General features: G+C 44.6%; 1 protein-coding gene across 1 annotated transcript in view; it reads left to right on the top strand.

The window, feature by feature from the left end:
* Window positions 1-6,750: 6,750 nt before the first annotated feature.
* Window positions 6,751-27,993, top strand: part of LOC103116132 (zinc finger protein 850-like) — a 70,197-nt gene continuing 48,954 nt past the window's right edge. Inside the window, exons 1-4 of the mRNA XM_060182450.1 lie at window positions 6,751-6,850; window positions 13,518-13,597; window positions 15,564-15,690; window positions 23,324-23,404. Coding sequence (XP_060038433.1) covers window positions 13,565-13,597; window positions 15,564-15,690; window positions 23,324-23,404 — 241 coding nt within the window. The 5' untranslated portion in view covers window positions 6,751-6,850; window positions 13,518-13,564. The remainder of the gene's footprint in view (window positions 6,851-13,517; window positions 13,598-15,563; window positions 15,691-23,323; window positions 23,405-27,993) is intronic.

The raw sequence follows: 27,993 nt of genomic DNA, 5'->3' as shown, positions 1-27,993 counted from the left end.
TCAAGAGGTGCTGTGATGAATAAGGTGTTGGAGTGCTCCGGGAGGTGGCACAGTGGATAAAACATGATGTCCTGAGTTCACACCCTGGCAGCACATGTACCAGAGTGATGTCTGGTTCTTTCTCTCTCTTATCTTTCTCATTCATAAGTAAACTAAAATCTTAAAAAAATTTTTTTGGGAGTCGGGCGGTAGCGCAGCAGGTTAAGCACATGTGGCACAAAGCGCAAGGACTGGCATAAGGATCCTGGTTCGAGCTCCCGGCTCCCCACCTGCAGGGGAATCACTTCATAGGCGGTGAAGCAGGTCTGCAGGTGTCTGTCTTTCTCTCTCCCTCTGTCTTCCCTTCCTCTCTCCATTTCTCTCTGTCCTATCCAATAATGACAACACCTATAACAACAACAATAATAACTACAATAAAAAACAACAAAGGCAACAAAAGGGAATAAATAAATAAATATTAAAAAAGGAAATAAATCATTAAAATTTTTAATGACTTTTTAAATGTTTTTAAAATTTTATTTATTTATTTATTTATTTGATAGAGACAGTCAGATTGACAGGGAAATGGGAGAAAGAGAGACAGCTGCATCACCACTTCACCACTTGTGAAGCTTTCTCCCTGCAGGTGGGGACCGGGGGCTTGAACCTAGGTCCTTGTGCATTGTAACAGGTGCGCTCAATCAGGTGCACCACCATCTGGCCCCTTAAAAAAAATTTTAAGGGAGTCGGGCAGTAGTGCAGCGGGTTAAGCGCAGGTGGCGCAAAGCATAAGGACCTGCTTAAGGATCCCGGTTCGAGCCACTGGCTCCCCACCTGCAGGGGAGTCGCTTCACAGGCGGTGAAGCAGGTCTGCAGGTGTCTATCTTTCTCTTCCCCTCTCTGTCTTCTCCTCCTCTCTCCATTTCTCTCTGTCCTATCCACCAATGATGACAACAATAATAACTACAACAATAAAACAACAAAGGCAACAAAAGGGAATAAATCAATAAAATAAATATTTAAAAATGTTAAATAATGTTTAAGAAAATAAAAGCTGTAAAGTGTTGGACCCAAGTTCGAACCCCAGCATCACTCTGGCACATGTAGATTCTGGGGTTTGAATTCAGAACCTCGTGCTTCTAAGTCCATCATTTATCCACTGTGCCACCTCCCAGGTTACAGATTCCATGTTTTAAGCCATAGAATATCATAATTATTTTTAAAATATTTTACTTATCAATTTATTAATGAGAAAGAGGAGAGGAGAGAGAATGAACCAGAACTCAGAAGGAACACTGGTACATGTGCTGCCAGGGATTGAACTCAGGACCTTATACTTGAGAGTACAGTGCTTTATCCACTGTACCAACTCCCAGACCATTAGAATGTCATAATTATTAATAACTAATAGAATGCCCTAGAATTCTTTTTTAATTTTTTAAATTATATATTTATTGATGTATTTATTGGATAGAGATAGCCAGAAATATTTATGGAAGGGGGAGAGAGACAGAGAGACATCTACAACACTGTCTCACCACTTGCAAAGCTTTTTCCCTATGCAGGTTGAGGCTGGGGGATTGAACCCGGGTCCTTGAGCACTAGAGCACGTGTGTTCTACTAGGTGCACCCCCACCTGCCCTATTTCTGCGTCTCAAATAAATAAATATTGAAAAATAAATAAGAAACAGAGCCATTATAATTTTTTTAATCCTTCAATTATAACAAAAGCAAAACGTATCCATTGGGTGGGAGTGGATATCATAATGATTATGTCAGGAGACTCTCATGCCTGAGGCTCCAAAGTTTCAGGATCAATCCCCTGCACCACCATAAGCCAGAGCTAAGCTCTGGGGAAAAAAAAAAAGAAAAATAGTACTTTATTTTAAAAAAAATTTTATTGCCACCAGGGTTATAACTGGGGCTTGGTGCCAGCACTATGAATCCACTGCTCCTGATGGCCTTTTTTTTTTTCCTTTTTCTTTCTAATTTTTATTAAATAGGACAGAGAGAAATTGAGAGGGGATGGGGAAACAGAGAGAGGGAGAGAAAGAGAGACACCTGCAGACCTGCTTTATCACTCATGAATCAGACTCCCTGCAGGTGGGGAGTGTGAGGGGGCTCAAATCTGGTTCCCTGTCCTTGGTAATATGTGTGTTTAACTGGGTGCACCATTGTCCGCCCACCCCAAAATTTTTACCAATTAAATATTTACAATAATGTTATAATTTTCTATCATCTCCCTTCCTCTCAATTTCTGGATATTTCTATCCAATAGATAAATAGTAATAATACAAAAAAAAAAGAGAAAAAGAAAAGAGACAGACATCATTGTGCTAAATGAAGCTTAGCACAGTGTCGAAGCTTAAACTCAGAACCATATGCTTGAGAGTCCAAGACCCTATCCACTCCACCACTGCCAAGGCCCGTTGCTTATTTATTTATTTATTTATTTATCTCCTTTTTGTTGCCCTTGTTGTTTTTATTGTTGTTGTAGTTATTATTGTTGTTGTCGTTGTTGGATAGGACAGAGAGAAATGGAGAGAGGAGGGGAAGACAGAGGGGGAAAGACAGACACCTGCAGACCTGCTTCACCATCTGTGAAGCGACTCCCCTGCAGGTGGGGAGCCGGGGGCTCGAACTGGGATCCTCATGACGGTCCTTGCGCTTTGCGCCACATGCGCTTAACCCGTTGTGCTACCGCCCGACTCCCGCTTATTTTTTTAAATAATGTGTATGAAGTTCATGAATTACTAGAGGAGATTGTTATATCCCTCCTACTCCAAACCCATGATGAGTATGTGTTGTGTGTGTGGTGTTGTGGTGTGTGTGGTGTGTGTGTGTGTGTGTGTGTGTGTGTGTGTGTGGTGTGTCTGGTGTGTGTGGGGTGCGGTGTGTGTGGTGTTTGTGGTGTCTTTACGACCTCCGTATCCCATCCCCTCCCCTGATAGCTTTCTTATTCTTTAACCCCCGGGAGGATGGACCCAAGGTCATTGTGGGATGCAGAAGGTGGAAGGTCTGGCTTCTGTAGTTGCTTCCCCACTGAACATGGGCATTGACAGGTGGATCCATACTCCCAGCCTGCCTCTCTCTTTCCCTAGTAGGGTCAGGCTCTGGGGAAGCAGGGCTCCAGGACACATTGGTGGGGTTGTCAGTCCAGGGAAGTCTGGTCGGCATCATGGTAGCATCTGGAACCTGGTGGCTGAAAAGAGAGTTAACATATAAAGCCAAACAAATTGTTGACTAATCATGAACCTAAAGGCTGGAATAGTGCAGATGAAGAGTTGGAGGGGGTCGTCCATTTTGTAGATAGTTAGTAGGAATATTTTGGTTATATTCCACAGGGCCTGTGACTATACTAGTTTGTTGTTTTTGTTTTTTTTCCCCTGAGCCTGAAATCTGAAATGCAGGTGGATCCAAGTTACTGTCTGGGGAGATGATGTCACGGCTGGAAAAAGGACCAGAAAGTTGTATCAGGGAAGAGATCAGGGAAGAGAGTAGCTCCCAAATATGGGAAGGAGTATAAATATTGTTGCCTTTAAACCCCATCGATTTGATCTGATCTGATCTGGGGCCCATATGCAACTTAGGAGCCTATGTGACCTCTGCATCCCTGTAGATCTGAACTCCCATTCTGTGGTCATCAGTAGGAACATTACAAACTGAGCATTGCTCTGGTAAATAAAGAAATAAGATACAAAGCAGAACAAATCATTTAATAATCTGGAACCTAAGGGCAAGAATGTATGTGAAGACTCCATTGGGAGTTCATGACTCTATCCTCGAGTGCATTCTGCTGTATGCCCACACGGTGACAGCAAAACACCATTGTTGTTTCTCTGGCTGGCCTTTGAGAAGGTGGGGTTTTGCACTCTTCTGATGCAAAGTAGGACTCGTTCATTCTTTCCCATTTGCAAAGATGTTCTTTACCCCTTGAATACATTTGGAAATGGGGTGTGCATGTGCTTTTTTTGTGTCGTCGCGGAAATACTGACTTACAAGAGTTTCTTAATCACACACGACTACAGTCTCTGATCTTTCTTCCATGGTGGGGGTATCTGTGCTCCATCTAACCATGGATAGAGGGGCCGGCAGTATCTCACCTGCTTGAGCACACATGTTACAGTGCTCAAGGACCCAGTTTGAGCCCCTGGTCCCCACCTGCAGAGGGAAAGCTTTGTGAGTGGTGAAGCAGGGCTACAGGAGTCTCTCTGTCTCTCTCCCTATCTCCCCCTTCCCTCTGAATTTCTGGCTGTCTCTATCCAATAAAGATAATTAAAGGAGGACACAGAGAGGGAAAGAGAAAGATAAACACCTGCAGCCTTGCTTCACCACTCATGAAACCTTCCCCCCTACAAATGGGGAACAGGGGCTTGAACCTGGGTCCTTGTGCACCACCACCCAGCCCCTTCCTTCCTTCCTTTTTTTTTTTTTTAATATTTTTATTTCTTATTGATAGAGACAGACAGAAATTGTGAGTGGAGGAGATACAGAGGGAAAGAGACAGACACCTGAATCCTTGCTTCACCACTTGTGAAGCTTTCACCCTGCAGGTGGGGACCAGGGGCTCGAACCTGGGTCCTTGTGCACTGGAATGTGTGCGCTTAATCTGGTGCACCACCGCCTGGCCCCCAGCAGTCCTTCCTTCCATCTCTTCCTTCTTTCTTTTCCTTTTCTTTTCTCTTCTTTTCTCTTTCTTTCTATTTATATATTTATTTATTTATTCATTCCCTTTTGTTGCCCTTGCTGTTTTATTGCTATAGTTATTATTGTTGTTGTTATTGATGTCGTCGTTGTTGGCTAGGACAGAGAGAAATGGAGAGAGGAGGGGAAGACAGAGAGGGGGAGAGAAAGACAGACACCTGCAGACCTGCTTCACCGCCCGTGAAGTGACTCCCCTGCAGGTGGGAGCCGGGGGCTCGAACTGGGATCCTTATGCCGATCCTTGTGCTTTGCACCATGCCATATGTGCTTAACCTGCTGCACTACCGCCCGACTCCTATTTCTTTCTTTCTTCCTTTCTTTCTTCCTTCCTTTCTTTCTTTCTTTCTTTCTTTCTTTTCTCTCTTCCTTTTTTTCTTTTTCTCTTTCTTTCTTCCTTTCTTTCCTTATGAAGGGCACAGAATTTAATGAATCACAGACAGTTGTCACATGGGAACAATTTCTCATCTCCCAGGGCCAAGTGGCGGCACACCTTGGTTAAGCATACACATTATAATGTGTAAGAACCCAGGTTCAAGCCCCTGGTCCCCACCTACAGGAGAGAAAGCTCCCAAGTGATGAAACAGGGTTGCAGGTGTCTCTCTGCCTCTTTCTCTCCTCTAAATTTCTCTTTTAAAAATTTTATTTCAATATTTTAGTTTATTTATTACTGGATAGAGGCAGAGAGAAATTGAGAATGAGGGGGAAGACAGAGAGGGGGGAGACAGAGAGACACTTGCAGCCCTGCTTCAAAGTGAAGCTTTCTCCCTGCAGGTGGGGACCAGAGGTTTGAACCTGGGTTCTTGTGCACTGGAATGTGAGCACTTAACCAGGTGCACCACTTCCTGGTCCCCCTCTCAATTTCTCTGTCTTTATCTAATAATAAATAAAGTAAATAAAAATATTAAAAAAAATGTATTGGCCTGGGTGGTGGCGCACCTGGATGAACACACACTCTGCCATGTGTTAGGACCCTGTGTTCAAGCCCCCAGTCCCCACCTGCCAGGGAAAAAGATTTGAGAGTGGTGAAGCAGGGCTGCAGGTATCTCTCTGTCTCTCTCCCTCTCTCTATCTCCCCATTCCTTTCCATTTCTGGCTGTCTCTAAGAAATAAATAAAGATAATTTAAAATTTTTATTTTATTTTTTACCAGAGCACTACTCAGCTCTGGCTTATGGTGGTGCAGGGGGATTGAAAGTGAGACTTTGGATCTTCAGGCATGAGAGTCTCTTTGCATAACCACTATGCTATCTACCCTCAGCTCAAAAAATAAAATAAAATATAAAAAAGCATTTTCTCATCTCCCTGTATCATGTGTCTACAGATCACTCTCACACCCAACCTGTGGGGCTCACCCCCTTGTTCCCCACACCCCTTCCTGCACCTGCTTCAGGCTTCCAGATGCCCTGACTCCTTCCACCCCCACCCACCCCCCCAATAGCCCAGGGAACAGTTCTGCTTTCAACTTCCACATTTTCTTTTTTAAATTTTTTTCATCTTTCTTTCTTTATTGGATAGGGTCAACCAGAAAGCAAGAGGAAAGGGGAAAGATAGAGAGGGAGAGAGACAGAGAGACACCTGCAGCCCTGCTTCACCACTCACAAAACTGTCCCCCTGGAGGTGGGGGACCAGGGAGGGACTCGAACCTGGGTCCTTGAGCACTGAAACATGTGCACTCAAACCAGGTACACCACCACCTGGCCCCTACTTCCACATTTTCTCCTAGGGCATCTTTCCGGGGTTCCCCCAGCCGGGATCTCAGGGCTGAAGGACCTCAGCGCATCTCTTCCTCCAACCACCAACACCACCACCAAAACCATCCCTCCCGGGGCCCCTCTGCCTGACTGTGACTGACAGCCAGAAATCCGGAAGTCCCGCCTCTGGCGGACCGTGACTGACAGACAATATCCCGGAAGTCCCGCCTCTGGCCGAACATGACTGACAGCCAGAAATCCGGAAGTCCCGCCTCTGGCGGAACGTGACTGACAGGCAATATCCCGGAAGTCCCGCCTCTGGCGGAACGTGACTGACAGCCAGGATTCCGGAAGTCCCGCCTGGCCAGCCAGCGCCACGCCCTCGAAACGGAAGTGGCGTCAATACCCCGCGCCGCCTTTGTCCGCCGCCTGCGGCGGGCGCTCCTCGCCGAGGTGGATATTTGCAGGGGTCGCATGGTGAGATCGGGGTGCAGGGGGGCAGGAAGGCGTCCGGGACCGAGGTGGGGGGGGGTCCTGCTGCTCCCGTGCGCCCTTTTCCGCTGACCCCCTTCCCACACTTTGCGTTGACTTCTAGAAGGGCCGGTGTTGCGGCAGTGCCCTTTGGCGGCTTCCCCCCGCCACTCTGAATTGTTGTTTTTTTTTTGGGGGGGGGGCTGTGGCGTGCGCGGGGGCGCCCCGTTTCCCAAGGACAACCTGATACCTTTTCTCTTTCCAAAGGAAAAAAAAAAAAAAAGACGCTCCGCGACCCCGGACTCGGTCGGGGTGAGTCCCGGGGACGGGGGGGGATGGGGTGCTGGAGCCCCGGGGTCTGGGGTCTGAGGCTCCCATTAATAATAATAATAATACTTAAGGTTTGGGGGCCGAGTGGTGCATCTGGTTGAACACGCATGTGATGATATGGAAGGACCCGGGTTCGAGCCACCACCGACACCCTTCCCCCCCCCACACACTTGGTCCCTCACCTGCAGGGGTTGGGGGGGAGAAAAAAAGCTCCGCGAATGGTGAAACAGGGCTGCAGGTGTCTGTCAGTCTGTGTGTCTCTCTTGCTGGGCAGAAGCATTTCATTCATTTATTCTTTTCAACAAAAATTTTTAAAAATGTTTTATTCCCTTTTGCTGCCCTTGTTTGATTGTTGTTGTCGTTGTTGTTGGCTAGGACAGAGAGAAATGGAGAGAGGAGGGGAAGACAGAGAGGGGGAGACAAAGACAGACACCTGCAGACCTGCTTCACCGCCTGGGAAGCGACTCCCCTGCAGGTGGGGAGCCGGGGGCTCGAACCGGGATCCTTATGCCGGTCCTTGCGCTTTGCACCGCCTGACTCCCTTAAAAAAAAATTTTTTTTTTTTTAATTATCTTTATCTGGTAGAGACAGCTGGAAATGGAAAGGTAGGGGAAGATAGAGAGGGAAAGAGAGAGACACCTGCAGCCCTGCTTCACCACTCCTGAAGATTTTCCCCTGCAGATGGGGAAAGGGGCTTGAACCGGGGTCCTTGTGCATGGTGAGGTGCACTTAACCAGGTGCACCTATTTATTTATTACCAGCCTCTATTTATTTATTTACTATTGGATAAAGACACAGAAATAGGGAAAGAGACAACTGCATGCAGCCTTGCTTCACCACTCTGGAAGCTTTCCCTCCTGCAGTTGGGGACTAGGGCTTCGAACCTAGGACCTTGCACGCTGTAATGTGCGCACTTAACCAGGTCCAGCCCCGGCTGGCCCCTATTATTACTAGTCTTATCATTGTTGTGATTAGTTTACCAGAGCACCGTTCATCTCTGGCTGCTGGTGGAGCTCGCGTTTGAACCTGGGACCTTAGAGCCTCAGCCGTGAAAGTCGTTTGCAGAAACATGATGCTAACTTAACCCCACCCATTTCCCGTTAAACTTTCAGTCTTTATATGGGCACCATTATCTGTAGGCATGCATTTTACTTGATTATCAGTGTATGATTTACTCAAGGTTGTCACTAATTGTTTATTTTGCATCCAGTAATGGGTATTGTATTATTTTTAAGGGTTGGGATGGGGGTACTTAGGTTTTTTTTTAATTATTTTTTTAAAGTATTTATTCCCTTTTGTTGCCCTATGTTTTAATGTTGTTGTATTTATTGTTGTTGTTGTTAATGTCGTCGTTGTTGGATAGGACAGAGAAATGGAGAGAGGAGGGGAAGACAGAGAGGGGGAGAGAAAGACAGACACCTGCAGACCTGCTTCACCACCTGGGAAGCGACGTCCCTGCAGGTGGGGAGCCGGGGGCTCGAACCGGGATCCTGACTCCGGTCCTTGCGCTTTGCACCACGTGCGCTTAACCCGCTAAACCCACTGTGCTACTGCCCAACTCCCCCGGAAGGTACTTAGTTTTTAAATATCTGTGCTGTGTTTGCAGAGACACATGCCCTTGGAAATAGCAAATACACTTCCTGCTTGAGGAAACAGTTCAATCAATCAGTGATTTTTCTTTTCATACTGATCATTATATTTGATCATTTGAACTACTTTGGACTTGTATAAAAGACAGAGATGGGGAGAGAAAGACAGACAACTGCAGACCTGCTTCACCTTCTGTGAAGTGACTCCCCTGCAGATGGGGAGCCGAGGGCTCGAACCAGGATCCTTACATGGGTCCTTATGCTTTGCGCCATGTGCGCTTAAGCTGTTGCGCTACTGCCCAGCCCGCCCAGCGCCCTTGGTCACTGATTTTTAACAATAACAAAAACATTTTAAAGACAAGAGTTAAGAACTGGGAAGATTACCTTAGTGGTTATTCAAAAACACTTTCATGCTTGAGGGTCCAAGGTCCTTGGTTTTAAGTTCTAGTGCTACTATATGCCAGAGCTGAGCAGTGCTTTGGAAATAATAAATATATAAGTTTAAAAGGAATAAGAAAGTTTGTGGGGGATAAGGATAAAGATAAATGTAAATTTGATGGAGAATAGATTAAAAAAATTTTTTTTTTCATTAGTGATTTAATACTGACTTACAAAATTATGAGATGATGGGGATAATTTCACACTTTGCGCACCACCAGCGTTCTTCTGTGTCCTCATTCCCTCCGATGGGAACTGCAGTAGTTCTCCCAACCTCACAGATATGAGGTGGCTGTTATTTCTATAACAACCTATATTTTTATTTTGCTATATATGCCCATTTTTTCCTATGTTTTTTCCCCTTTCTAAGTCTCTTCCTTTTTAAAGACTTTTAAAAAAATATTTACTTATTTATTCATTGGATAGAGACAGCCAGAAATCAGGAGGGAAGGGAGTGATAGGAAGGAAAAGAGACCCTGCAGCCCTACTTCTCACTCGCAAAGCTTTCCCCCTGCAGGTAGGGACCAGGGTCTCGAACCTGAGTCCTTGCGCACTGTAACGTGTGCGCTCAACCAGATGCACCACCACCAGGCCCCTAGTCTTTTCCTTTCTAAGGCATAGCTATACCTGTTATTACCTGTTACTGAATATCCCTCCTTTTTTCCTCTTTTCTCTCTGGGTCCTGATGGAATTGGGGTTCAGAGCCCTCTGGTCATCTTCCACCTAACATTTCCCCCCTCTTGGAGTATGGACCAACATTTTTTTTTTAATTATATTATTTATTGATTATTTGATAGAGACAAATTAAGAGGGGAGAGGGGGAGAGACACCTGCAGCACTGCTTCACCACTTGTGAAGCGACCCTCCCTAAAGGTGAGAACCAGGGGCTTGAACCTAGGTCCTTTCGCATTGTAATGTGTGTGCTCAACCAGATGCTCCACCACCTGTCTCTGGACCAAAATTCTTTTATGGGGTGCAGAAGGTGGGAGGTCTGGTTTCTGTAATTGCTTCTCTGCTGGACAAGGATATTGGCAGGTGGTTCCATAACCCCAGCCCGTTTCTTTCTTTTTTTTAATATTTATTTATTCCCTTTTGTTGCCCTTGTTTCTTTTTATTGTTGTAGTTACTATTATTGTCGTTGCATAGGACAGAGAGAAAAGGAGAGAGGAGGGGAAGACGGGGAGAGAAAGACAGACACCTGCAGACCTGCTTCACGTTTGTGAAGCAACTCTTCTGCAGGTGGGGAGTCAGGGGCTCGATTTTTTTTTTTTTCTCCAGGGTTATTGCTGGGGCTCGGTGCCTGCATTACGAATCCACTGTTCCCTTTTGTTGCCTTTGTTTGTCGTTATTATTACTGTTGTTGTTACTGTCGTTGTTGGATAGGACAGAGAGAAGTCGAGAGAGGATGGGGAGGGAGAGAGAAAGACAGACACCTGCAGACCTGCATCACTGCCTGTGAAGTGAGCCCTGTGCAGATGGGGAGCCAGGGGCTCGAACCGGGATCCCTATGCCAGTCCTTGCTCTTCATGCCATGTGTGTTTAACCCACTGCACACTGTCTGCTCCCACACCCCCAGCCTGTTTCTGTCTTTCCCTAGCGGGGCAGGGCTCTGGGGAGGTGGGGTTCCAGGACACATTGGTGAGGTCGTCTGCCCAGGGAAGTCAGATTAGCATCTGCAATTTGGTGGCTGTAAGGTGGTAAGATATAAAGCAGAACAAATTGTTTAAAAAACAGGAACCAAAAAGTAGGAATAGAAAAGACAAGAATAGGGAACTTGGGGTGGATAGAAACTAGGAAGTCTATTTTAGGTATGTCCCTAAGGACTCCTGACCTTAGTCATTTTTGACTTGAGTCTGAGCTTTGGGAAGCTGGTGTCAGAGTTGAAACTAGGACTAGAAAGCTGGATTAGGGCAGACTAGCTACCAACCTTGAAGAAAGTATATAAATACAGTTAACTGTCAACCCCATCAATCTGACCCAAGGCCTGTGTCTGTTCATATGTAGCTTGGCAGAGGAGGCTGACCCAGCCTCCCTTCAGAGAGTGGGGCAGTTGCTACTATTGCTGCTCCACTCTGAGGACAAGGTCTTGGAGGGCTTCTGATGACATCTGGGTGTCTTTATTTTTTTAATTCTATTTTTTATTTTCCCTTTTGTTGCCCCTATTGTTTTATTGTTGTAGTATTGTTGTTATTGATGTTGTCGTTGTTGGATAGGACAGAGAGAAATGGAGAAAGGAGGGGGGAAGACAGAGATGGGGAGAGAGAGACAGACACCTGCAGACCTGCTTCACCGCCTGTGAAGCGACTCCCCTGCAGGTGGGGAGCCAACGGCTTGAACCGGGATCCTTACGCCGGTCCTTGCGTTTTGTGCCATGTGTGCTTAACCTGCTGCGCTACCGCCTGACCTTCATGGATGTCTGATATTTTTTCTTTTAATTTTATTTATTTATTTTCCCTTTTGTTGCCCTTGTTGTTTTTATTTTATTTAATTTATTCCCTTTTGTTGCCCTTGTTGTTTTATTGTTGTAGTTATTATTGTTGTCGTCGTTGTTGGATAGGACAGAGAGAAATGGAGAGAGGAGGGGAAGACAGAGACGGGGAGAGAAAGACAGACACCTGCAGACCTGCTTCACCGCCTGTGAAGCGACTCCCCTGCAGGTGGGGAGCCGGGGTTCGAACGGGGATCCTTATGCCGGTCCTTGTGCTTTGCGCCACCTGCGCTTAACCTGCTGTGCTACAGCCCGACTCCCCCTTGTTGTATTTTTATAGTTGTTGTAGTTGTTGTTGTTGTTGATGTCATCATTGTTGGATAGGACAGAGAGAAATGGAGAGAGGAGGGGAAGACAGAGGGGGGGAGAGAAAGATAGACATCTGCAGATCTGCTTCACTGCCTAGGAAGTGACTCCCCTGCAGGTGGGGAGCCGGGGCTCGACCCTGGGGGTCCTTCCTCTGGTCCTTTGACTTTGCGCCACGTGTGCTTAACCCGCTGCACTGCCTGGCTCCCCGGATGTCTTTAATATTATGAGAAGGCTGTAGTTTGAAGACACTCCAAGAAAAACGTGTGTCAGAAGTGGATAATATTGCTTTTTTTTTTTTTTTTTTTAAGCAAGAGACTAACAGAAGCCTCTTTGATTTGAGTGGCTCTAGTCAAGACCTGTAGGCCTTCTCAGTAATTTAATTTTCCATTTACTCAGAAAGATACATCTAAGAACTTATGGATAGCTACAGACTGTGTGTGTGTGTGTGTGTGTGTTGTGTGTGTGTGTGTGTGTAGAAGTTATGCTTTCACTCCTGTTTATTTAGATGACAGTTTAATTTTTTTCTTTTTTACTTTTTAATTATCTTTATTGGATAGGGACAGCCAGAAATTGAGAGGAAGGGGGAAAATAGAAAGGGAGAGAGAGATCTTCACCACCTGTGAAACTTTCCTCCTGCAGGTGGGAACCGGGGGCTTGAACCCGGGCCCTTGCCCATTGTCACATGCGCTCAACCAGGTGTGCCGCCACCTGGGCCCCATCCTGTAATCTCTCCCATGATAAGTCCTTGTTGACATCCTTTCCCAAGAAATCTTAAGGTTTTACCTGAAGAATATAGTCTTTTTTATCTGGAACTAAGTAGTACTTTCTGTTGGTTCAGGTAGAGGAACTGAAATGTCTCAGAAATGTTTATCTTTTGTATATTTCTCTTCTCTATTTTTTTATTATTTTATTTATTTATGAGAAAAATTGGAGGAGAGAGAGAGAGAGAGAGAAAGAACCAGACATCACTCTGGTCCGTGTGCTGCCAGGGATCAAACTCAACACCTCATGCTTGAGAGTCCAGTGCTTTATCCATTGTGCCACCTCACCTCCCAGACCACTTTTTTTTTTTTCCAATTAGGACAGATAGAAATTGAGAGGTGAGGGAGAGAGAAGGATGCCCACAACCCCAATTCACTGCATGTGAAGCATGTCTACCACTTGCAGGCAGGGTGCATGGGTTTGAACCCTGGTCATTGTGCATGCTAATATGTGCGCTTAGCAAGGTGTTTCCCTGCCTGACCCAGGAAACGTTTCTCTCTCTCTCTCTCTTTAAATATTTTATTACCTTTATTTATTGGATAGAGACAGCCAGAAATTGAGAGGAAGGGGGAGATAGAGAGGGAGCAAGACACCTGCAGCACTGCTTCACCACTTGTGAAGCCTTCCCCCTGTGGGTGGGGACCAGGGGCTTGAACTCGGGTCCTTGCAGACTGTAACATGGGCGCTTAACCTGGTGCGTCACCGCCTGACCCCGAGTTCTGGTCTCAGAGTGATCCTGTTTTTAATGTCCTTCCAGGTATTATTCCTAATTACCCTTCTTGAAGGAAACAGAAAGCAGAAAGCATGATTACTGAATGTCTCACAGGTAGTCCTAAGGTAAGAAGAAAGGAAATTTTTTTGTTTTTGAGTTATGTTTTAAATGTTTATTAGTAGTTCAGTAAGCGGTTCCCATGCTCATAAGGTCACAGGGGTATGGTTCCACACTGACCCTCCACCACACTTCTGTGTCCTCCTGATTCTCTCCTCCCTCTCCCCCAAGGGCAAATGCTGTTGTTTTCAGAAAGTCGAATGACAGTTTGACTTTTTTTTTTTTTTAATAAGTGTGCATGTCTTAGGTCTTTATACAGCACATATGAACAAAACCATCTGATAGGGGGCTGGGCAGTGGTGCACCTGGTTGAGCACACCCGTTACATTGAGCAAGGATCTGGGTTCAAGTCCCAGTCCCTACTGGTAGGGGAGAAGGTGGTTGCTAGGCTTTGTGTGCAGTGAAGCAGGACTACAGGTGTCTCTTTTTTTATTATTATTATTATTATTTATTATTGAATAGAGACAAATTGAGAGGGGCAGGGGGATAGAGAGGGAGACACAGAGATAGCTGCAGCCCTGCTTCACCACTTATGAAGCTTTCCCCCTGCAGGTGGGGACCAGGGACTTGAACCTGGATCTTTGCACATGGTAATGTGTGCGCTTTAACCAGGTGTGCCACCACCTGGCCCATCCCCCTCTTTTTCTTTTTCTATCTCCTCCCTATGCAATTTCCCTGTCTCCAAAATAAATCAGTAATTTTTTTTTTAAAGATTTTATTTATTTATCGATGAGAAAGATAGGAGGAGAGAGAGAAAGAACCAGACATCACTCTGGTACGTGTGCTGCCGGGGCTTGAACTCAGGACCTCACGCTTGAGAGTCAAGCGCTTTATCCACTGCGCCACCTCCTGGACCACATAAATCAGTATTTTTTAGAAGGATGAGAAAAAAAAGAAGAAAGATTAAAAAATACCAGAGAGAAAATTACATCTAAAAAGACATGTGGGGGCAATGCTGTGGAGCCAGCATCATGGTTCGGTAAAAGGCTTTCGTGCCTGAGGCCCCAGAGTCCCAGGTTCAATCTCCAGCACCACCATAAACTGCAGCTGAGCAGGGCTCTGGTCTTCTGATCTTTCCTTAAAATTATACACACACACACACACACACACACACACACACACTGGTCTTCTGATCTTTCCTTAAAATTATACACACACACACACACACACACACACACACACAGCAGTAGGGCGGTAGTAGTAGGTTAAGCGCAAGTAGTGCGAAGCACAAAGACTGACATAAGGATCCCGGTTCTAGCCCCCGGCTCCCCACCTGCAGGGGAAGTCCCTCCACAGGTGGTGAAGCAGGTCTGCGGGTGTCTATCTTTCTCTCTCCCTGTCTTTCCCTCCTCTCTCCCTCTCTCCATTTCTCTCTGTCCTGTCCACCAATGCCGACATCAATAACAACAATAATAACCATAACAACAATAAAAAACAAGGGCAACAAGAGGGAATAACCCTGAAGGCAAAAACATACAAAAAAGATAATCAAATAAATTAAAAAAAAAATGTTTGGACTCCATGATGCCCTGCTTCTCTCTCTCTCTCTCTCTCGCTCTCGCTGTCTCACTCTCATCTTTTTTTTTTTTTTTTTCAAGAGGAAATTTAAGGAGGTAAGGGAATGAAAGTTACAACCTTTAACACTCCTGGAGAGACTGAGAGATGTCAGGCTCTAGAGAAGAGAGGAATGTGCCAAGGCCAGGCACTTCCTGGTCTTTAACTTTTTCTTTTTCTAAAAAAATTATTTATAAAAAGGAAACTCAAACAAAAACCCTAGGATAAGAGGGCTACAACTCCCCCATAGGTGAGGGCAGGTAGAAGGGTCTCAAGGATCCTTGCACCCCTCGGGGAAGTGAAGAGAAACCTTAGGCCCTGCCCACCTGGTATTACCATTTCAGTCTCCTATGCAATGACTATTGGTTGACAGAGATGTTACTTGACTCAACTCAAGCCAGCATGTGTGTGATGTCCTAGGACACGGTAACCTTCCCCGATGTGGCTGTCAGCTTCACCCAGGAAGAGTGGAACTTACTGAACCCGTCTGAGAGAAATCTCTTCAGGGATGTGATGCTGGAAAACTATAAGAACCTGATCTCAGTAGGTAAGACTGCCATCGCCGTTCTTATAACTTCTTTTTTTTTTTTTATAACTTTTTTTTTAATATTTATTTATTCATTTTCTCTTTTTGTTGCCCTTGTTGTTTATTGTTGTCGTTATTGATGTCTTCGTTGTTGGATAGGACAGAGAGAAATGGAGAGAGGAGGGGGATACAGAGAATGGGAGAGAAAGATAGACACCTGCAAACCTGCTTCACCACCTGTGAAGCAATTTCCCTGCAGGTGGGGAGCCGGGGGCTTGAACCAGGATCCTTATGCCGGTCCCTGTGCTTTGCGCCACCTACGCTTAACCACTGTGCTGCTGCCCAACTCCCTATAACTTCTTATAGGAAAAAATTATGCATAGGGGCTGGGTGGTGATACACCTGGTTGAACGCACTTGGCACAATGCATAAGGACCTGGGTTTGAGCCCTCAGAGCCACCTGCAGGGGAAAAGCTTTGCGAGTGGTGAAGCAGGGCTGCAGGTGTCTTCTCAGTCTCTCTCCCTCTCTGCCTCTCCTTTCCCTCTGGATTTCTGGTGGTCTCTATCTGATAATTAAAGATAATTTGAAATCTATATGCACACGCTGTCCATATCTAATCAAATTATAGGGAAAAGAAACAGGCATTCTTTACATGAAAGTTTTTTTTTTTTTTTTTTTTAATTTTTTTTTTTAATTCATTTTATTTTTGAGAGAGATGTAGAGAGAGACACACACAGAGAAACACCAGAGCACTGCTCAGCTCTGGCTTATGGTGGTGCAGGGGATTGAACCTGGGACTTAGGAGCCTCAGGCATGAGAGTCTGTTTGCATAACCATTATGCTGTCTCCCCTGCCCACATGAAAGTTTTTAATGCAGTGTGATTTTTGTAAAATGTGATTCTGGTACTACAACTACTACCTCCTTTTCTTAGAGACATGCAACCTCAAGATTTAACTGACATGTTTGTGACTTTTTTAAAAAACAAGATTTTATTGATTTATTAGTGAGAAAGCTAGAAGAAGAGAAGAAAAGAAAAGAGAGAGAGAGAGCACTAGACATCTCTCTGGCACATGTACTGTCTAGGATTGAACTCCAGACCTCATGCTTGAGAGTCAGTGCTTTATCCACGATGCCATCTCCTAGACCACGTTTGTGACATTTTTTAATATTTTTTTTTAATTTATATGTACTAGAGCCCTGCTCAGCTATGGTTTATGGTGGTGTGGGGGATTGAACCTGGGGCTTTAGAGCCTTAGGCAAGAGTCTCTTTGTTTTTTGTTTTTTTTTTAAGGTTAAATTAAAGCAAAGCTATTATTTTAAAAAATTTGGGGGGGGGAATTAATGTTTACATTCAACAGTAAATACAATAGTTTGTACATGCATAACATTTCCCAGTTTCCCATATAATAATACAGCCCCCACTAGGTCCACTGTCATCCTTCTTGGACCTGTATTCTTCCCACCCACCCCATAGTCTTACTTTGGTGCAATACGCCAATTCCATTTCAGGTTCTACTTGTTTTTTGTTTTTTTTTTTCTGATGTTGTTTTTCAACTTCTGCCTGAGAGTGAGATCATCCCATATTTATCCTTCCGTTTCTGACTTATTTCACTTAACATGAATTTTTCAAGGTCCATCCAAGATCGGCTGAAAACGGTGAAGTCACCATTTTTTACAGCTGAGTAGTATTCCATTGTGTATATAGACCACAACTTGCTCAGCCACTCATCTGTTGTTGGACACCTGGGTTGCTTCCAGGTTTTGGCTATTACGAATTGTGCTGCCAAGAACATATGTGTACACAGATCTTTTTGGATGGATGTGTTGGGTTCCTTCGGATATATCCCCAGGAGAGGAATTGCAGGATCGTAGGGTAGGTCCATTTCTAGCCTTCTGAGAGTTCTCCAGACTGTTCTCCACAGAGGTTGGACCAATTGACATTCCCACCAGCAGTGCAGGAGGGTTCCTTTGACCCCACACCCTCTCCAGCATTTGCTGCTGTTACCTTTTCTGATGTGTGACATTCTCGCAGGAGTGAAGTGGTGGTGTCTTTATTTGCATTTCTCTGACAATCAGAGACTTGGAGCATTTTTTCATGTGTTTCTCAGCCTTTTGGATCTCTTCTGTGGTGAATACTCTGTCCATGTCCTTCCCCCATTTTTGGATGGGGTTATTTGTTGTCTTGTTGTTGAATCTGGCAAGCTCTTTATGTATGTTGGCTATGAAACTCTTATCTGATGTATGGCATGTAAAGATCTTCTCCCATTCTGTGAGGGGTCTCTTGGTTTGGGTAGTGGTTTCTTTTGCTGTGAAGAAGCTTTTTAATTTGATGTAGTCCCATAGGTTTATACTTGCCTTAGTCTTCTTTGTAATTGGATTCGTTTCATTGAAGATGTCTTTAAAATGTATGCGGAAAAGAGTTCTGCCAATATTTTCCTCTAAGTATCTGATAGTTTGTAGTCTAACATCCAAGTCCTTGATCCACTTGGAATTTACTTTTGTATTTGGTGAAATACAGTGATTCAGTTTCATTCTTCTGCATGTTTCAATCCATTGTTTCCAACACCATTTGTTGAAGAGACTCTGCTTTCCCCATGTAATAGTCTGGGCCCCTTTGTCAAAGATTAGATGTCCATACGTGTGGGGCCTCATTTCTGGGCTCTCAATTCTATTCCACTGGTCAGTGTGTCTATTCATGTTCCAGTACCAAGCAGTTTTGATGACAATGGCCCTATAATACAGTTTGAAATCTAGGAGTGCGATGCCTCCAGTTCTGTTTTTTTTCTTAAGATTGTTTTGGCAATTCTGGGTCTTTTCTGGTTCCAGATAAACATTTGTAACATTTGTTCTATTCTCCTAAAAAATGTGCTTGGGATCTTGATGGGGATAGCATTAAATTTGTAGATGGCTCTGGGTAGTATATTCATTTTGATGATGTTAATTCTTCCAACCCATGAATATGGAATATCTTTCCACTTTGTGTCTTTTTCAATTTCCTTGAGTAGTGACTCATAATTTTCAGTATACAAGTCTTTCACTTCTTTGGTTAGGTTTATTCCTAGATACTTTATTGTTTTTGTTGCTGTAGAAAAAGGAACTGATTTCTGGATTTCAATTTCTTCTAACTTAGTGTTTGCATAGAGGAATGCCACTGACTTTTGAATGTTAATTTTATAGCCTGACACATTACTGTATTGCCTGATGATTTCCAAAAGCTTCTTGCTGGATTCCTTAGGTTTTTCTGTGTATGCCATCATGTCATCTGCAGATTGGGAGAGTTTGACTTCTTCTCTTCCAATGTATCCCTTTAATTCCTTGCTCCTGCCTGACTGCTATGGCATCCTTTCTATTTTTAATGGAGAAATTTAGGGGCAGGTGGGGAGATAGACAGGGAGAAAGAGAGACACTTACTAGCTGTACCGCTTTACCAGTCCTGAGACTTCTTCCCTGCATGTGAGTAAAGAGGCTTGAACTGGGGTCCTTGCACATGGTGACATGTGGTCTGCTGAATGCAACACTGCTCGGTCTCTGGACTCCGGTATTTTGTGCAGTCTTCATAAAAGCACTAGATATAGTTCTCATGGACAATAGTTTAGAATCCACTGGTTAACGAGAACTAGCAACTCTTTATCCTTTTTCTAGTTCTACTTCAATAAAAGTCTAAAATGAAGAGGCCAGGTGATGGCACACCTGGTTGAGCACGCATGCTACAATGCACAAGGACCCCGGTTTGAGCCCCATCCCCACCCACCTGCAGGGGGAAAGCTTTGTGAGTGGTGAAGCAATGCTGCAGGTGTCTTTCTATCTCCTCCTACCCTCTTGATTTCTGACTGTCTCTATTCAACCAATAAATAAAATAATTTAGGGAGTCCGGTGATAGCGCAGCGGGTTAAGCGCAGGTGGCACAAAGTGCAAGGACCAGCGTAATGATCCCGGTTTGAGCCCCTGGCTCCCCACCTGCAGGGGAGTCACTTCACAAACGGTGAAGCAGGTCTACAGGTGTCTGTCTTTCTCTCCCCCTCTCTGTCTTGCCCTCCTCTCCATTTCTCCCTGTCCTATCCAACAACAATGACATCAATAACAATAGTAACTACAACAATAAAACAAGGGCAATAAAAGGGAATAAATGGTTAAAAAATCTTTAAAAAAATTTAAAGTCTAAAATAAAAGCTTTAAGTGTCTATAATTTTTAACATGGGACTCAGATCAGAGGAAAAAGGTGACACAGAGAGAGTGTATTTTTTTTAATTGATTTAATAATGATTGACAAGATTGTAGGATAAGTGGAGTATAATTCCATACAATTCCCACCACCAGAGTTCTGTATCCCATCCCCTTCATTGGAAGCCTTCCTTTTTTTTTTTTTTTTTTTAATATTTTATTTACTGATGAGAAAGGTAGGAGGAGAGAGAGAAAGAACCAGACATCACTCTGGTACATATGCTGCTGGGAATTGAACTCAGGACCTTAAGCTTGAGAGTCCAATGCTTTATCCAGTGCACCACTTCCTGGACCACAAAGCCTTCTTAATCGTTGTCCCTCTGGGAATATGGACTCAGGATCATTATGGGGTGCAGAAGGTGGGAGGTTTGGCTTCTGTAATTGCTTCTCCACTGGACCATGGTCATTATTGGCAGGTCAGTCCATACTGCCAGCCTGTTTCTATCTTTCCCTAGTTGGCCAGGGCTCTGGTGAGGGGGTTCCAGGACACATTGGTGAGGTCGTCTGCCCAGGGAAGTCAGGATGGCATCATGATAGCATCTGCAACTTAGTGGCTGCAAAGCATTAAGATGTAAAGCAGAACAAATAGTTTAATAACCAGGAACCTAAAGGTAAGAATAGAGCAGATGAATTTTTGAGATCTCCCTTTTGGAAAAAGCTAAGAAGTCTATTTTAGGTATATTCCAATGGACCTATGACTTTACTGATTTTTGCCTGAGCCTCACAGCTAACATGCAGGTGGGCTAAAGATATTGTCTGGGGAGATGGTGTCAGAATTGGAAATAGGACTAGAAAGCTGGACCATGACAGAGAGTAGTTCCCAAATATGGGAAAAGTATATAAATAACTGTAGACCTCATCGATCTGATCTAGGGCCCATGTCTACTCATATTCAGCACAGGAGCCTGTGTAACCTCTGCATCCCTTTAGTTCTAAGCTCACATTCCACGGTCACAGCTGGAAACATTCCAGTCTGCACTCATTTCAGGACCCGTCTTTCTCGAGTGGCAGAGTATGCTGACCCAGCTTCCCTTTGGAGAGTGGGACAATGCCTACCATTGTTGTTTCACATTGAGGGCAAGGTCCTATAGAGGCCCACAAGAAGGTATGATGATGTTCCTGATGGAGATGACCAGTGACAGTGGAGAGAGGGATCTGATAAGGGTCTACACCCATCATATTATATAGGAATCCTAGGATTCTCTGACTAGGGCCCAGATGATGGGGTGGCCTGGTAGTGACCAAAGAGGCCATCATTAAAGTTTGCCAGTCTCTTACCCGTACCCAGCTTTTGTAATCCTTACTTTATCTTATAGGGTTAGCTTTGGAGTGATTGAGGGAAGTGAAATAGGAAGTAGGTGAGGAGGGTATCTAGGTCTAAGTAGAAACTATTTGATTAAGCACTCCATGGTGTCTTTTTTAGGTCTTTCTACTTGCTTGCTACACTTACTGAGTCACTGCAAACTATTTTGCACTTTCACTTTAAGGTACATATTTTCCCCTAACTTCTGGGTGTATGTGCACATGTGCCCTATCTCATGGGCCCTGGTCTGTATCTAGGTTCTGTGGCTTTGTTAGGAATTGCACCGCCTGAGGGCAGAGGGTAGATAGCATAATGGTTATGCAAACAGACTCTCATGCCCGAGGCTCCAAAGTCCCAGGTTCAGTCACTCTGTACCACCATAAGCCAGAGATGAACAGTGCTCTGGTTAAAAAATTAAAAAATAAAAATAAAACAAAAGGAACTAACTACACCACCCTAAATGGAATTGTGGAGTCCTATGATCCAGGAAAGGTCTCATCAGAGAAATGGAGCTGAGTGGTGAACATTCCATGCTTGGCGTCTCTGGACACAGTATGAAGTGGAACATGTCGAACTGGTGACATTGATTGGGTTGAGCTCAGCAGATGCAGTATCGAATGGTCTGGGTCCAGAGAAGCATGAAGGAAAAGCCACACCCCAGAGGTTCCAGGACTGGGAGAAATACGGGTTTTACAGAGAACTGTATCTTATATATACTGACAGAGTATATATATACTGTATCTTATATATACTGTATCTTATATATACTGTATCTTATATATATATACTGTATCTTATATATATATACTGTATCGTATATATACTGACAGAGAACTGTATCTTATATATACTGACAAGACTGCTTCTGGTCTCCCTGTTCTAAGATTAGAGGTGAAAAAAAAAAAGTTATTATTGGGAGTTGGGCGGTAGCGCAGCGGGTTAAGTGCAGATCATGCAAAGCACAAGGACCAGCGTAAGGATCCCGGTTCGAGCCCCCGGTTCGAGCCCCCGGCTCCCCACCTGCAGGGGAGTCACTTCACAAGTGGTGAAGCAGGTTTGCAGGTGTCTGTCTTTCTCTCCCCCTCTCTGTCTCTCCTCTCCCCATTTCTCTCTGTCTTATCCAACGACATCAACTACAACAATAGCTAATTTAAGCCCGGGCGGATGGTAGATAGCATAATGGTTATTCTCATGCCTGAGGCTCCAAAGTCCCATGTTCAGTCCCTTGCACCACCATAACCCCAGAGCTGAACAGTGCTCTGGTTAATATATATATATATATATCCCAATTTTAAAATTTGATCAGGTTACCAATTTGAAACTTTATATGCTTAGATTGAAGGAATATATACTCAGAACTGAGGTCTATGTATTAAAAAGCTGGAGATTTTGATCTATTTTTTCAAAAGTGAGTATTTTTATTTTGAAATTTCTTTTAATTTCCTTAGTGGGGGCTGGGCAGAAGTACACCTATATAAACTTGCATATTATCTCCCTGTCCCCTCTCAGTTTCTCTCTGTCCTATCTAGTAAAAATTGGAGAAGAAAGTAAAGGGGTGGGACAGGGAAGGGAAGGGAAGGGGAGGGGCGGGATGGGATGGGATGGGATGGGATGGGATGGGATGGGATGGGATGGGATGGGATGGGATGGGGGAAAAAAAGAAAAAGGAAAAAAAAAAAGGCCGCCAGGAGTGATGAATTTTTAGTGCCAGCACCAAGCCCCAGCTATAGCCCTGGTGGCAATAATAATAATAATATAATTCCATTAGCTATTTTAGAAACACAGGACTTGGTTCATAAGGAGGTATGTCATCTTTTTTTAACAGTTCTTTTTATTTTTTATTTATTTAATTGTTTTCCTTTTTGTTGGTCTTGTTGTTTTATTGTTGCTGTGGTTATTATTGTTGTTACTGATGTCATCGTTGTTAGATAGGACAGAGAGAAATGGAAAGAGATGGGGGACAGAAAGGCAGACACCTGCAGACCTGCTCCACCACTTGTGAAGCGACTCCCCTGCAGGTGGGGAGCCGGGCCCTCGAACCGGGATCCAGCTGCGCTTTACCTGCTGTGCTACCGCCCCAGTCCCGGTATGTCATCTTTTGCTCAACATCTTTTCAATCTCTGGACAGGTTATCATAAGGTCAAACCCAGTGTTATCTCTTGGTTGGAACAAGAAGATTTGTGGACAGTGGAGAAGGAAGTCCTTCAAGGTGAGTATTTGTAAGAATGTACGTACCGGGGGCCGGGTGGTGACACACCTGGTTGAGTGCACATGGCACAGTGCTCAAGGACCTGGATTCCAGTCCCCAATGCCCCTCTGCAGGGGGAAAACTTTGTAAGTGGTGAGGCAGTGTTGCAGGTGTCTCTCTCCCTCTTGATTTCTGCCTTTATCTAGCTAATAAATCAACAAAGATAATTTTAAAAGATTTTTTTAAAAAAAAGAATGTACCTACCTAGTCATTGAAATAATCTTATATGCTTGAGATTATGACAAGGAAACGTTTTTTTTTTTTTTTTTTTTTTCTTCCTGTGAACCAAATTTTACTGCCAGTGGCTAGACCAGTGTTTATACATTCAGTGAACTTTTTTTTTATATATATATATATATATATTTTTAAATATTTATTTTATTTATCCCCTTTTGTTGCCCTTGTTGTTTTCTTGTTGTAGTTATTTTTGTTGTCATCGTTGTTGGATAGGACAGAGAGAAATGGAGAGAGATGGTGGAAGACAGAGAGAGAGGGGAGAGAAAGACAGACACCTGCAGACCTGCTTCACCACTTGTGAAGCGACTCCCCTGCAGGTGGGGAGCTGGGGGCTCGAACCGGGATCCTTACGCCGGTCCTTGCACTTTGTGCCACTTGTGCTTAACCCGCTGCGCTACAGCCCGACTCCCTCAGTGAACTATTTTTGTTTGACAGAAGCAATGCTGAGTAGAAAAAAAGAACAGGGGGGCCAGGCAGTGGTCTACCTGGTTAAGTGCTCACTTTACAGTGTGCAAGGACCCAGGTTCAAGCCCCTTGTCCCCACCTGCAGGAGGAAAGCTTCACGAGTGGTGAGGCAGGGCTGCAGGTGTCTCTGTCTCTCTCCCTCTCTGCCTTCTCCTCCCATCTCAGTGTCTCCCTATCTCTATCCAATAATAAATAAAAACTGGAGATAAAAAAAAAAAAGAAAAAAGAACAGCTAGTAAGACCAGTATGTAGCACTTTTTTAAAAATGTGCTTTCTTTCAGAAGACTGAGGGCATTGTTCTCTGCTACTTTTAATATCTTCAGCAAGTCATATATCCTTTCCATTTACTCCAAACCCCCCCCCCCCCTTTTTAATGTACTTGGACAGAGAAAAATTGAGAAGGAGAGAGATGGAGAAACACTTGCAACCCTGCCTCACCACTTGTGAAATGTCCCCCTGCAGGTGGGGAGAAAGTGTCCAAATTTATTTCCTCCCTCCCTCCCTCCTCCCCTCCCTCCTCCCCTCCCTCCCTTCGTCCCTTCCTTCCTTCCTTCCTTCCTTCCTTCCTTCCTTCCTTCCTTTCTTCTTTCTTCTTTCCTCCAGGGTTATTGTTGGGGCTCGGTGTCTGCACTACAAACGAATCCACTGCTCCTGGAGATTGTTTTATCTTTTTTTATTGCCTTTGCTATTGTTATTGTTGCCATTGCTGTTGTTGGATAGGACAGAGAGAAATCATGAGAGGAGGGAAAGACAGAGGGGGAGAGAAAAACATCTGAAGACCTGCTTCACTACTTATGAGGCGACCCCCCTGCAGGTGGGGAACTGGGGGTTCGAACCAGGACCCTTGCGCCAGTCCTTGCACTTCTTTTTTTCTTTTTAATCAGAGCACTCCTCAGCTCTGGCCCATGGCAATGTGGAGGATTGAACCTGGGACTTTGGAGACTCAGGCATGAGGGAATATCTACCCCTACCCTCTAAATTTCTTAGGGCATTTCAAAATAATCTTTTCCCCTCCCTTCAATTTATTTATTTGTTGGAGAGACAGCCACAAATCAAGAGGGTAGGGGGAGGTAGAAAAGGAAAGAGACAATGACACCTGCAGCCCTGCTTCACCACCTGCAGAACTTTCCCCCTGCAGGTGGGGACTAGGGGCTCGAGCCCGGATCCTTGCACATTGTAACCTGTGTGCTCAACCAGGTGCGCCACCACCTGGCCTCTGGTATATTATCTTCATGCCACCAGAAACCTCATCACGCTCATCGCAAAGCTCCATTGCCACAATATTAGACTGAGTCCCTCAACCCCGATGCTCTCAATCTGTAATAGCCATAATGTCATTTGCAAAATTTGAGAGTTAACTGTTTTTGTGACTTGCTAGCTCTTTTTTTTTTTTTAATTTTTATTTATAAAATGGAAATATTGGCAAGACCATAGGCTAGAGGGATACAGTTCCACACAATTCAGACCACCAGAACTCCATATCCCACCCCCTCCCCTGATAGCTTTCCTAGTCTTTAACCCTGTAGGAGTATGGACCTAGGATCATTATGAGGTGCAGAAAATGGAAGGTCTGGCTTCTCTAATTGCTTCTCCACTGAACATGGGCATTGACAGGTCGATCCATACTCCCAGCCTGTCTCTTTCCCTAGTGGGTCGGGGTTCTGGGGAAGCGGAGCTCCAGGACCATTGGTGGGGTTGTCTGTCCAGGGAAGCCAGATTGGCATCATGGTAGCATCTGCAATCTGGTGGCTGAAAAAGACTTAAGATATAAAGCAGAACACATTATTGATTAATCATGAACTTAAAGACAAGAAGATTGCAGAGGAAGATTTGGGGTCTCCGTTTTGGAAGAAGCTAATAGGTCTGTATTAGGTATATTCCAAGGGGCCCATGACCCTACTAGTTTTTGCCTGAGCTTGACATCTGATATGCAGGTGACTTAAATTATTGTCTGTGGGGGGTGGTGTCATAGTTGGAAAAAGGGCTAGAAAGCTGGATCAGAGAAGAGAGTAGCTCCCAAATATGGGAAAAGTATATAAATCTTGTTAACTGTAAACCTGTCAATTTTATCTAGGGCCCATAGTCAGCACAGGAGCCTGTGTAACCTCTGCATCCCTGTAGGTCCGAGCTCACATTCTGTGGTCATGGCTAGGAACATTCCAGGCTGTTTTGTTTATATACAGGGTTTGGTGCCTGCACTAGGAATCCACTTCTCCTGGAGGCCATTTTTCCCATTTTGTTGCCCATGTTGTTGCACTTGTTGTAGTTGTTATTGTTGTCATGGCTGTTGTTGGACAGGACAGAGGGAAATGGAGAGAGGAGGGGAAGACAGAGAGGAGGAGAGATAGATAGACACCTGCAGACCTGCTTCACCACTTGTGAAGCGACCCCCTGCAGGTGGGGATCTGGGGGCTCAAACCAGGATCCTTAAACTGCCCTTTGTGCTTTGCGCCATGTGCACTCAACCTGCTGCGCTACCGCCCAGCTCCCTTGCCTTTTGTTTTTTAACATTTATTGCTGGGAGAGGAAAGTTAAACGGGCAAGGAATGCATTTTGCCTACTGAACCACCTTCACCTTCATTTGAGATTGTCTCTCACTTTCTCTCTCTCTCCCTTTTTTAAAGCAGAGCACTAATCAGCTCTGGCTTATGGTGTGAGGGTATAGAACCCTGGACTTCAGAGCCTCAGGCATAAGAGTCTTACTATGGTATCTACCTCCACCCCATGTATCTTTTCAAAATAGTCTTTTCATATATTTTTTTTTAATATGTACTGGGCCGGATGGTGGTCTACCTGGTTGAGTGCACATGTTATAATGTGCAAGGGCCTAGGTTCAAGCCCCTAGTCCCCACCTGTAGGAGGAAGGCTTTATGTATGGTTGGGCAGACAGGACTGCCAGTGTCTCTCTGTCTCTCTCCCTCTCATCCCCTCCCCTCTCGATTCTGGTTTTCCCTATCCAAAAGATAAAGATAATAAGATTTTTTTAACGTTTTAAATAATATATTTACAGGTGTGGGAGATAGCATGATGGTTATGCAAAGAGGTTCTCATGCCCGACACTTCTAAGTCCCAGGTTCACTCCCCTGTCCCACTGTAAGGCAGAGCTGAGCAGTGCTTTGGTCAAAATAATAAAACCATTATTCTCACAGGTTCATGTTGATACATCGTTGTGTTTCTTTCTTTTAAACCAGAGCACTGGTCAACTCTGGTTTATGGTGCTGTAGGGGATTGAATCTGGGGCCTTCTGAGTCTCAGGCAGGAGTGTCCTTGTGTAACCATTATGTTATCTACCCTTGCCCCATTGTTGTAGTTCTGATGTGCATTTCCCTAAAAATTTATTGAAATTAAGCATTTTTCCTCTGTGCCACTTGGATATATGTTTTTTTTTTTTTTTTTCAGAAGTGTTTTTTTGTTTGTTTGTTTTTTGTTTCCAGGGTTATTGCTGGGGCTTGGAGCCTGCACTAGGAATCCACTGTTCCTGGAGGCTATATTTTCCATTTTGTTGACCTTGGTCCCCCCCCCCCCCCCCACGCGCGCCTCCAGGGTTATTGCTGGGGATCGGTGCCTGTACTACCAATCCACTGTTCCTAGAGGCTATTTTTCCCCTTTTGGTGCCCTTGTTGTTATTATTGTTGTTGTTATTGCTGTCATTGTTTGTTGGATAGGACAGAGAGCAGTAGAGAGAGGACAGAATGACAGAGATGGGGAGAGACAGATAGACACCTGCAGACCTGCTTTGTGAAGCAGGTGGGGAGCCGGGGGCTTGAACCGGGATCCTTATGCCAGGTCCTTGCGCTTTGGGCCACGTGCGGAAAAGAGTTCTGCCAATATTTTCCTCTAAGTGTCTG

Source organism: Erinaceus europaeus, chromosome 23 (genome assembly GCF_950295315.1).
Source record: "Erinaceus europaeus chromosome 23, mEriEur2.1, whole genome shotgun sequence".
In the NCBI taxonomy this organism is placed as follows: domain Eukaryota; kingdom Metazoa; phylum Chordata; class Mammalia; order Eulipotyphla; family Erinaceidae; genus Erinaceus; species Erinaceus europaeus.
Note: the sequence above shows the minus strand (reverse complement) of the source record. Positions and strands in the feature narration are given on the sequence as shown.